The sequence below is a fragment of the Lithobates pipiens genome, unplaced genomic scaffold (genome assembly GCF_037356315.1).
Source record: "Lithobates pipiens isolate NorthernLeopardFrog02 unplaced genomic scaffold, aLitPip1_a1.2 Scaffold_13, whole genome shotgun sequence".
In the NCBI taxonomy this organism is placed as follows: domain Eukaryota; kingdom Metazoa; phylum Chordata; class Amphibia; order Anura; family Ranidae; genus Lithobates; species Lithobates pipiens.
Window position 1 is genome coordinate 296,766,913 of NW_027507718.1, and position 12,279 is coordinate 296,779,191.

General features: G+C 43.7%; 1 protein-coding gene across 1 annotated transcript in view; it reads left to right on the forward strand.

Annotated features, from left to right (window-relative positions):
- The window catches only part of USP53 (ubiquitin specific peptidase 53), an 82,634-nt gene that overhangs the window by 13,063 nt on the left and 57,292 nt on the right, over window positions 1-12,279 (forward strand). The window contains exon 2 of the mRNA XM_077476821.1: window positions 7,727-7,819. Coding sequence (XP_077332947.1) covers window positions 7,727-7,819 — 93 coding nt within the window. The remainder of the gene's footprint in view (window positions 1-7,726; window positions 7,820-12,279) is intronic.

Here is a 12,279-nt window from a genome sequence, read left to right on the forward strand (position 1 = left end):
TGTTGTCTCTAGTGTTTTATACTGTGGCTTTCCCACAGTCCAGGAGTGTCTGAACCCTGTGTAAATTCTTCTGGAGTTATGTGGAAGCCATGACCATACGATAAGATACCCATCTTCCAGCAACCAGCTTCAAAATATAATCAAAGATCTCTGAGTATAAAGTTACCTCTAAAGCGATTGTTTTTTTTTTTTTTTTTTAAACGTCAAACGGGTTATACTTGCCTGGTCTGTGCCATGGTTTTGCACAGAGCAGCCTGAATCCTTCTATTCTCACATCCCACACCGGTGCTCCTGGCTCATCCCCCCCCCTGCTGGGTTCCCCCACAGCAAGCAGTTACACTGGGGGCACCCAAGCAGGCACGCACCCGACACGGAGCCGCAGCTCGGCCCTGCCCCTTCTGTCTCCTGATTGGCTCACTGGCTGTGATTAACAGGGAGCTACTGGCTCCTTCTGCTGCCCAAAGCCAATCGGGAGTGTGAGTCCCTGGAGAGGCCAGGCTTTTGTGGACCTTGCTGGATCGAGAAGGGGCTGAGGTGAGTATGGGGGGGGGGCTGCTGCACACAGAAGGGGGTGTTTTTTTTTTTTTTTTTAAAACCTTCATGCATAGATTGGATGAAGCTAAAAAACCTTGTGCCTTTACAATGACTTTAAGGGCCCACGCTGCCTGTACATTCAACCAGAGCAGTTTAGTTTGCGGGCAGCTGTCAATGATGAGGGGGCAGTGTGATGCGTGTTGCAGTCTTTCCATTTATTTATTTTTTTGCCAACTTTATTTGAAGTGCATAAAATGGCCCTTCATTCATGTCACTACACAGCAACACTGTGTGTTGTGCTGCTGTGTGGTGACATGCAGTGCCTTTCCTATGCGTTGTGATAAAATGCAGCATGTCTGGATTTTATCATAGCTCAGGAAAACAATTGCGTTTTATGTGTTTTAGCATTGATTGGCATTCTTTCAGTGCAGAAAAGTGCCAGTCATTGCACTGTGTGAACGGGGTCCTTAACGTGACTTTTAAATAGGTAGAGCAGGAAGATAAATGCCATAATAAAGGTTTTCCTTTCAGTTTAGAAAGACCTGATTCCCTTTTGACCTTGTATCACAATGCACGCATGAGAAAAAAAAAAAATGAAAAAAGCCGATTTATGCTAAAAATAAAAAAGATCTAAAAATGTTTACAAATGAACAAGGACAAGGTATGTGATGGAAGATTCAAGCTCCATGCACACTGGAGCTCATAAACTGCAGTTTATTGGAGTTTGGGTGTTTTTTTTTTTTAAAAGCCCATAAACTCCACTCTGTTAGCCTATGTGTCCATGCACACATGGACATTTTTTTTTTTAGCTTTAATGAGCAGTGGAGTTTATGGGCTTTTTTCTGAACGCCAGAAATTTCCGTTCAAAGTGGTGTTTTTCACCATTTTTTCAACGCATTGTGGGAGTTTGGAACGCACTGTGGGATTTTTGGAGTGTCCTCTGTGTATTTTTATTAAAAACACCCATAAACGCTAGTACAAAACGTTGTTAGAAGCACGTTTTTCAACCAGCGTTTTCTGCCAGCAATGTGGTGTCCAGAAAAAGCTTTTTTTGAGCTTCGGTGTGCATGGAGCCTAAATTGTACTTGGTGGTACAGATTATTTTATTCCTGAATTTCCTTTTTTTTTTTTCCATGGGAGAAGGGTGGTTCAGGTCACAGAGGACTGAAAGCCATCTGGGCCAGCAGACCCACCCCAGGACTTGCTGCCAGTTGTTTTTGAAACTGCCACTGAACTAAAGGAAAGCAGCAGTTTGTGTGTGAGATAATAAAAAAAATATGTATATATTCAAAAGAATCAATTGTAGATCTAGTACAGAGTGTATAACAAAATAAAAGTGTATACAAGGGAGGTATGATCAGAGAGCTATAACCAAGAAGTAGTTTAAATCTGAAGATAAGGGACTGAGAAGATGAGTTGACATGTGGGGTTTAGGGGTGTGGTGCCATGCTCAGATTTGTCCCTCAAATCCCAAACTTTATCGAATCTGTCCACTGCATCATCTACCTGGCCTGCCGTGTTCCATTGTATGTAATTCCTCGACAATCTGTAAAAATCGATCCTGAGATGGGGGGGGGGGGAGAGACAACCAACAGATGGGGAGTACTCGCTTGGCGGCCTTAAGATATAGGAGGCTAATTTTGTTCAAAGCTTTCCCTAGTCCAGGGAAGGGGAGACCCGGAAGGTACTGTAATGGATCCAGCGGGAGAGGAAGCTCAAATATACACTGAAGGAGAGACATCACCATGGACCAAAAGGGCACAATTGATTCACATTAGACGATGTGGTAGTGTGGTAGCCCTGAACTTCAAAGCCAGCCACCATTTTTTGATGGCGTTCAAGCCTTTCAAATTGTATTATAACAGCTTCAGAGCCATACCAAGGTAGTAAAATTTAGCCAATGTACATCTAGTGGAACAGTTAGCCTCCCAACAGTGGGATTATAGGCTAATAGCCTTTAATCAACATACCATACTGTACTGTGGAAGACCTTAGCGAAATGGCAAAGGTAAAAGGAAAAAAAAGAGGAGAACCCCCCCCCCCCCTCCCCATAATAACAGAAAAAAAAAAGTTTGAAGCTCTGTAGCTGCGAAATAGCAAAAAGGCTGGGTTGGTCTAAAAAAAAAAAAGTAAACCTAATAACGTGTAGGCGTGAGTAGCAACAGCGTCTCAGGGGTCCTCGGCCGCAGCCAGAGGATAATGAGGAGCAAGGTGGACTCATACTGTTGAGAAACGTGGGATTCCACTGTGCTGCTTCATCAGTGGTGTTAACAGACAAGACTCCATAGCCAACCTTTTTATATAGATAATCGGTACTAACAGAAGGTAATAGAAAACAACATTGCGAGTCTCACCCTGATGGCAAAAAAAAGTAACAGAGCAGTTAATCTTCCATCATTGGCAACAAAGTGAATTGAAACAAATCAAACCCGAGAAAAGGGGTTTCGGGGATCCGTGATCCCAAGGAAAGAAAAACCTCCTGAAGGCAGATCAGTATGTTGAGAATCCATAATTAGATGAACCTAGAAGGTAAGATGGTTGGTAAACCGTGCTTTGCTCAATTTTCATTTTGGCCTTTTTACTTTATATTTTCAACATACCGTGCCATCGCTTTCTTTGAAAGAAATTCTACCCTGTCGTCTTACATTAAGGGGAAGGTCTCTTTTTTTTTATGTTTAACCACTTTCAGACCGGACCATTTTGCTGGCTTAAGGCCAGACCACTTTTTGTGATTCGGCACTGTCGCTTTAACTGACAATTCTGCAGTCGTGTGACATGGCTCCCAAACAAAATTGACATCCGTTTTTTTTTTCTCCCACAAATAGAGCTTTCTTTTGGTGGTATTTGATCACCCCTGCGGTTTTTATTTTTTGCGCCATAAACAAAAAAATCTATAATAAATATCCCCCAAAAATATATATATATATATATATATATATATATATATATATATATATATATATATATATATATATATATATATAAAAAAATCTTTCAGTTTAGGCCGATACGTATTCTTCTACATATTTTTGGTAAAAATCGCAATAAGCGATTATTGGTTTGCACAAAATTTATAGCGTTTACAAAATAGGGGATAGTTTTATGACATTATTTAATAAAAAAAAAATGTATTTTATTTTTTTACTAGTAATGGCGGCGATCAGCGATTATTATTTTTTTTGTGACTGCGACATTATGGTGGCACATCGGACATTTTTGGGGGCCGTTGTCATTTATACAGCAATCAGTGCTATACAAATGACAGTGAAGGGGTTAACCAGGGGTGGGCAGTGTAGGGGTTAAGTGTGTCCTAGGGGCGTGTTACTAACTGGGGGGTGTGGCTGTGTTAGTGAACACTGATCTCTGCTCCAATCACAGGAAGCAGAGATCAGTGTCACTTGTTGCTAGGCAGAACAGAGAGATGCTGTTTACTTGCGCATCTCCCCATTCAGCCTCCCCGTGAGACGATCGCGGGTAACCCGCGGGACGCACGACCGGACTCAGGGGGGTCCCGACCGGCGCGCGCCACCAGCGGCACGCACGCCATGGCACGGCAGCAATTTCAAATGGACGTACCTTTACGCCAATTTGCCTGCCCGTGCCATTCTGCCGACGTACATCGTTGTGCGCGGTCGGGAAGTGGTTAAAATGTGTTTCTGGGCAGGCTAAAATAAAAATTCTGTACATCACTGCAGTACATGCACATTTTACCATGTTTTGTGGCTTTCAAATATCTGGAGGTACAAAAATCTTAGTTAATCTACCAGAAAGCCCAGTGAACTTTTAAAGCAATTCTATTTTTTTTTTTTACCTTTTTAAGGCTCCTTCCACATGGGGCAGGCTCTTTAGTTTGTCTGCCCCAGCGGGAAATCTGTCCACTGATCCCCACTGAGCAGGATGATGGCTGGTCTGTCTGCTTTGCTGATGCAGAACAAACACAGCCCATTCTCCTCCTATGGGCGGTCGGATGTAAACTAATCGTCTGTCCGTTTTACACCTGACTGCCATTCGATCCGATCCTCATCCGTCGTCTTTTAGTAGTTAGGATCAGATGTCGGTGGGTGTGTTCGTTGACACCTGCTGCTCCATAGAGGAGACTGGATGGAGGGTCTGCCTGAAAAACTGACATTATGTTTGAGCTGACAACACAGTACCTTTGCTTCACTGAAAACTCAATGTTAGCTCTGCCCAACTCTATTCTGATGAACTGTAGAACACCACTTACCTTTTAACCTATTTAAGAGGAGAACTGTTGACACTCTTTTTAGATTTCAGTGCAGCAGAGACACAGGTGTTGGTTGGCTGACAACAGGAAGTGGTGCTGACCAATGCTGAGTGGTAGGATCAGCAGATATTTTCTACATGTCAGTGTTTTTAAAGAGAGACAACATTGGGAAATGTCCACGTATTGTAGTGCATTTTTCCCCATTACATATGCTTTAAAGTGTTACTAAAACCACAACAGTAAAATCGGTCTGTTTATAGCGTGCTTGATATAATGTGGAACGTAAAGCGGGAGTCCGCCGGGACTCCGCGTTTTTTTTTTTTTTTTAAAAGCCAGCAGCTACAAATACTGCAGCTGCTGACTTTTAAAATAGTGACACTTACCTGTCCAGTGCGCCCGCGATGTCGGCACCCGAAGCCGATCTCTAGATCGTCTTGTCGGGTGCTGCCGCCGCCATCTTGGGTATGGGAATCGGGCTCCACTTCCTTTCGGCTTCATTTCCCGATTCCCTACTGCGCATGCGCGAATTGCGCTGCACAATAAGGATGGTCCCCGTTGCCTCTGGGATCTGTGTGTTTCCCAGCAGGCAGCGGGGCACTTGCGGAAAGGGGCGGGCACTTGCGGAAAGGGGCGTAATCTACGCCCCTTTCCGCAGACAGCTATCCCGGAAGTGGGTGCAGAATACCTGTACTGTACAGGTATCTGCACCCCCCTCCCCCCTGAAAGGTGCCAATTGTGGCGCCGGAGGGGGGGAGGGTTCCGATGAGCGAAGGTCCACTTTAGGGTGGACCTCCGCTTTAAGGGGTTAATCATCTGCATTGTGTAAAAAGGCTGTTTGATCCAGTCTTCTTTGATTCTCCCCTTCTTTCACTGTCTGTAATCCATCTCCTGATAAGACAGAGCCTTTGGAGTCAGTCTGCACAATCATGCTCAGTTTGGTGTGTATTGCTAGAGAGTTTTTTTTGTTTGTTCTTGGAAGGGTGCATGTGATCAGCACAGGGCCAGACAGAGGGTCAGATGTCCTGCAGCCTCATAGGACAGTCAGGGGAGAATGAAAACTCATCCTACAATCTTTAAAGCAGAGGTCCACCCTAAAGTGGACCTTCCGCTCATTGGAACCCTCCCCCCGGCGCCACAATTGGCACCTTTCAGGGGGGAGGGGGGTGCAGGTACCTATAAAGTACAGGTATCTGCACCCACTTCCGGCGTAGATTCTGCAGAAGGTACGCCCCTTTCCAAAGGTCCCCCGCTGCCTGCTGGGAAACACATGGATCCCAGAGACAGCGGGGACCATCCTTATTGCGCAGCGCGACTCGCGCATGCGCAGTAGGTAACCGGGAAATGAAGCTGAAAGGCTCCACTTCCTGATTCCCATACCCCAGATGGCGGCGGCAGCACCCGAGAGACGATCGAGAGATCGGCTTCGGGTGCCGACATCGCGGGCGCGCTGGGCGGGTAAGTGTCATTATTTTAAAAGTCAGCAGCTGCAGTATTTGTAGCTGCTGGCTTTAAAAAAAAAAAGATGGACTCCCGCTTTAACCAGACACTGATAGTCACAAGACTGCTATATACTGCTGATGAGAAAAGGTGTTTAGCAGTTTATAATTGCAAAAAAATGCAGTTCTGTGGGAGACCAGGTATAGTGAATGCAGGGTCCTGGGTTTGGTAACACTTTAATTGGCTTTTACTGTGTGATTTGAATCCATAGGGGTTGGTTTACTAAAGGCACATAGACTATACACTTTGCTAGTGCAGTTGTACTCCTTTTCCCAGAGCTTAGTGAATATAGTAAAGCTTCACTTTGTAAAGACCATGCACATAACTGTGTAACGATAAATGCACATAACTAGATAATGGAAATTCAGAGCTGGGGAAATGAGGAGTGTAACTTCGCTTACAAAGTGCACAGTCTATTTGCCTTTAGTAAATCAACCCCATAATCTCCACACCAAATAATAAAAATGATTCCTATAGTTTATTTTCATTGTTTCATTTGTAACTTTTTTTTTTTTTAAGTGGTTCTAAAGCCTAAATTGTTTTTACTTTAATGCACTTGCATTAAGTTAAATGTTTATGCATCAGTATCCCCCTTTACTTACCCGAGTCTTTATTTGATCCAGCGCTGTGCCTGTCAGCAGCTCCTCTCTCCCCTCACTTACTGGTCTTACAGACTGCAGTCAATCGAAGCAGGGGGTGCTTCTGAGTCCCACTGTTTGTAGATAGACAGTGAGGCTTGTGAGTGTCCCCATAGGAGGTAGCTTTCTATGGGAGCACTTGCCAGAGGGAAGATGCCAAGAGCACTGGTGGGGGCCCAAGAAGAGGGGGTTTGGCTGCTCTATCTTTTATTGTACAGTATAAGCATAAACCTGTTTGTTTTAAAGTGACTGGACGTGTATTTTTTTTTTTTTTTAAACAGTGGACTGCCAGTTTCCAGTTGGAAATTTTTACATTTTAGGGCCGGTTCACACTGTGGGCGATGCGAGGCGACACGACTCGCCTCGCCGCTATCTTACAAGTCGCCCCCGTTCTGTACAATGGAACCGTTCTGAGAGGAGCGACTCGAGTCGCTCCGACTCAGAAAAAAGGTTCCTGTACTACTTTCGGGCGACTTCGGGGCGACTTGCATTGACTTCTATACAGAAGTCATCTGCAAGTTGCCGCTGAGGTCGCGGCGAGGCAAGTCGGTGTCGCCTCGCATCGCCTGCAGTGTGAACCGGCCCTTAGTGTTCTATGATTTGTGTGTATTGCTGACTGGCCAGGCTGAAGCATATTGCGTGTATTGTTCAATATATAGCCTAATTATCCTAGAATATAAAGGCAACGGACACTTCCAACACACACACACACACACCAATGAGCAGCGATCTTACCTTTGTTAAATATGTTCCTCTGTCAAGTTTTACCTTCTTTGCAGACATATTTTTGTTTTGCAAATAAATCTCAATTCGAAATCTGTTTATTCTGCAGGTTTTATGGCAGCTGGATATATTTCGACGCAGTTTACGTGGACTGACTGGACATGTTTGTTTAGGAGAAGCCTGTATATTTTGTGCTTTAAAGGTAACTGACATTGTTTTAGAAAAATGATGTACCCTTGCATTCAATTTGTTAAAAAGCAGTAACATCCCCTTGTATGGCTTCAATGCAGAGAACTTGGTGCTCTTGCCCATAGAACAGTAACCAAATAACCACATAAAGCATGTCGTAATAATGACAGTGAAAGTGCATGGTCTGTATTGAGAAATGGTAAACCTAATATTCATTACCTGCTGGGTTATACTTTATCATTAGACACATCATTACTTCAACATGGACACTGGTAGACCAAAGGTCTTCAGACTCTTCAGGTCTTCAGACAAACTTCCATACAGGAAGTACGGTAGTTTTTAAAAAAAAACTGTTCCAAAATGAATCGAGGGATTGACCAATCGGATCCATTTGACACAGGCTTTTATGCTTAGATAAATGGTACCCGAGCCTTGCAAAGAAGAATCAAGATCCTGTGAGGTTTTGCTAGTAATGTGGCCTCCGAGCGCTGGACCCTTGTGGAGTGGATATCCTGGACACTACAGCGCTAAGGCATTTCCTGCAGGCTGCTGTACAGGTCCAAGGGAGTAGACCATAAACATGAAAGGGTACCCCAGTCCTTGAAGGTCCAATTGACAGGAACCCACTGTGAAGGGTGAAGATTGGGCCCTTAGTTTCCAAGTGGCCCTGCGCCTGGACGGGTAAGTGAAACCCCTTTATTTTATTCAGTCAAGCTAGCTAAGGGCTGGAAACCTGTACGGGTGAGTTCTGGGCTAGCTGTGGGTGTTTGCAAAATGTATTTTTTTTTTTTTTTTTTTTTTTCTTGTTTCCTGCTGTTTTTTACCTGTATGATGGCTCATGACGGTGCGTCATTTTGCTTTGGTTCGCCATGGCGCACGAGTGTTCGCAAGAGCGCTGCTGGGCTCAGCAGTTTGGCAGCCATGTCGCACGCGGCTTTGCTGCACATGCACCATAGCCTTTATCTGGGCGCATGAAGATTTGCGGCGTACGCAAATCATCACGCCCATTTGCCAGGACTGCACACATGCACGCATACAACATTCCGGCGCACACCCAGTTTAATAAAGCTGTGTAGGCCAAGCAATTGTTGCTTCCAGAAGGCAGGTGTTGGACACAGAGCAGCTCTAAAAAGACACTTGCAGTGGTTTGTGTTTCCTTACCCAGATCACGAGTCACCAGGTGTTGCTAAAGATGCTTAGCAGGATTGTTGCATAGGGGTTTGGTGAGCCCTATTAAAAGGTCTCCCTTCTGAAGTGTTTTAGTATACACACAAGTACTCTTTGTTTGCGGCTATTTAATGTCTTTCAAAAGCTGAGTGGGACTAACACCACAGGGAAGGGCACACCTATGTCATCAGTAGTTCCTGATGAACCTAGTCGTATCCCTAGTGTTGTATCTGCCTGGAAGCCTCTGGTTCTTCAGGAATCTGAGCTGCTACGCCTATCTGGTATTGTGCCTACAGTCAACGCTACTGCTTCACCATTTTACTAAGGATAATCTGGGTTAGAGCACAGGATTGCTGGCATGTTTGTCTCCATCCCACAGGGTGGCAGGAAACGTGACTAGGGCTGCAACTAACTATTATTTTCATAATCGATTAGTTGGCCGAATTGTTTCGATTAATCGTTTAGTAACCTTTAAAAAAATAAATAAAAAAAAGTGGGTCAAATTGACGTTCATTTTCAACCACAGTGACAGGAAAATTTGTAAATAATAGAAAACTGCTTAGTCAAAGGAATTTTCAGACAGTGTATGTGGTTTTCCTTCAGAAACTACATTCATTTTAAAAACAAGTGAAAATTTCAAACAATTTTCTTTCTTTCAGCGAATGTACAAAGATTTTTCATCTGAATATTCTCATCTGAAAATTGATCGGTGTGGCCAGCACAAGGCTCGGTTCACACCTATGCAGTTTGCTTTTGATCTGTTTCTGCAGTGCTTTTTTCTGTGCGTTTTGATTTTTGCGCATGGAATTTTACTGCAGTTTGCATTTTTGCCTATTCTTTGGGCAGATTAAAAAACAGAAATTGCTGCAAAAACGCATTACATGCTTTTCTGTAGCTTCTCCATTGAAGTATATTGAACCAAAAAAGCACCATTTTGAGTTAAGTCCCTGACCCTTTCAGATGTGAACGTGTCCCATAGGAAACCATGTAAATGAACTGTAGTGCATTTCTGCAAAAAGCACCAATAAACACATAGATGTGAACCAGGTCTAAGACGTTTAGTAACATAATGGGGGTTAAAAAAAAAACGAAAATGAGCCCTTTATAGTAGAAAAAAGCAGATAATCACTACTGCTTGGGTTCGTTTTTTTTACTGTAGTAACAGTGAAAGTAATATTTACAGTAGCGATTATTTGTCTTTTTCTACTATAAAGGGCTCATTTTAGTTTTTTTTTTTTTTTTTTAACCCCATTATGTTACTGGCTGATCGATTTTTGAAAATAGTAATCGATTAATTTCATAATCTATTGTCGATTAATCGATTAGTTTGTTTCAGCCCTAAACATTACAGATCTCCTAGTCTGGAGCAGGAATGAGTTGAGGATGGGGAAGAGCTCAAACCTAAAGCTCAGAATTCGGTGGAGTGCCCGGCAGATGAGTCTGCTTCCGAGCAATCTGGACAAGAAGATATACAGTCGATGACTGACTGCCTCTCAGTCGCAGAGGCTTTTGATTTTGACTCTGACTGAAATAGCTCATTCTGTCTTTAAGGTGCCTCTTGCAGAGGTGACTGAGCCCCCCTGGTCCTCTTTGGGATCTCTGAGGCCTTTTCAGGTCACACAGACTTTCCCGCTGCATCCCCTGTTGGAACAGGTGGTGTATGCTGATTGAGAACATCCTGACCGAACTTTTTTTGCCCCCTAAAAGCTTTTTCCTTTTATATCCCATGGATGAAAAGTTTGTTAAAAAAATGGAGCATGCCAGCAGTAGATGCAGCAGTCTCTTCCTTTAAACAAGAACTCAACTTGTCCGGTAGTTAACGCATAGGGCTTGAAAGACCCTGTTGACAAATAATTTGGAGTTATTATTATTATTATGGCTTGCTTTTCTTTGACCAGTTCAGCTATTCGGCCAGCTGTTGCAGAAATTGGTATTTGCCAGTCCTTAAAGGATCAGGTCAAACGGCCGGATAGACTTAACCAGGTCGTGTACTTAGACAGGCCATACATGGGTCGAATTTCTACAGAATTTTCTTTCGAAAATCTTATCTAAGAATTTCCGTTTGTATTTCAAACCATTAGTAGGCTGCAGCAACCGCTTATTTTCGTGCTGCAATCAAATTTGAGTAATTGGACATGGTGGACATTTTTGAAAATCGTGCAAGAAATGTAATCAAAAAAGAAGAAATTCTCATGTGCAAGAAAAGAAAATTCCCAGAAAGAAAAGATTCCCAGCCACAAATTCTTTTCTGTAGCAACATGAGGTGAAATTGAAGGCTTGGCTGACCAAATTTCGAAATCGATGGTGGCACCATTGGATCACATAACGCACAAATTTTACATGTACCTATCTTTCAGCCTCATCAGAGGTTTCCTACTTTTTGCAGTAGAGGAATATCATTTTCAGTTTTGTGGCTCTACCCTTTGGGCTTGCTTCGGCTCTCTGGGTGTCCACAAAGGTCCTAGCACCAATACTGGGTCTTTTAAGGGCTCAAGGGATCCTGGTGCTCGGTTAGGACGACCTCCTGCTCAGAGATCACTCAGTACAGACTCTAGAACAGAGCATAATATACACAGTGCGGTATATGAAAAGCTTAGGCTGGCTCATAAATACTGAAAGTCAGCCTTGAGACCAGCTCAAAGTCTAAGGTATTTACGTCTGATCCTAAGTATTCTTGCCATCCACAAGGATCTGTGCTGTGAAGGATCAGGTGCGTCAGATAAGGGGCAGATTATCTCAGCCGCCAGCAGATTTGCTCGGGGGAATAGTCCCTACCCCCAGAGGTGTTCCAGGAAATTTGCCAACATTGGGAATGGCCAGAGGTAAACCTACTGGCATCCAGGTTCAACAAGTTAGTTACTTGTCTTGAACAAGAGATCCTCTGGCAATTGGAGCAGATGCTCTGAGTTCCATGGTGCCAATAATCCCTAGTTTATGCTTTTCCCTCCGATTCCTCTCCTTCCACATTTGTTATGCAGGTTTCGGAGAGAGGGGGCTCCAGTCATTCTGATGGCACCAGCCAGGCCCAGAAGGCCCTGGTTCCCGGAGATTGTGAGACTGATGGCCCATGGACGCTTCCATGTTGCCCCGATCTACCATCTCAAGGTCCAATATTCCACCCCAATTTACAGTCTTTAAATTTGACGGCATGGCTATTGTTAAAGGACCGTGGCATTTCAAGACCAGTGGTGTCAACTCTAGTGAATGCTGGAAAAGCTGTCACTAGGAAGATTTATCATAAGATCTGGAAGACTTTTCACATTGCTTGGTGTGAAGCCAGAAAATGGCATCCTCGGAAATGTGATT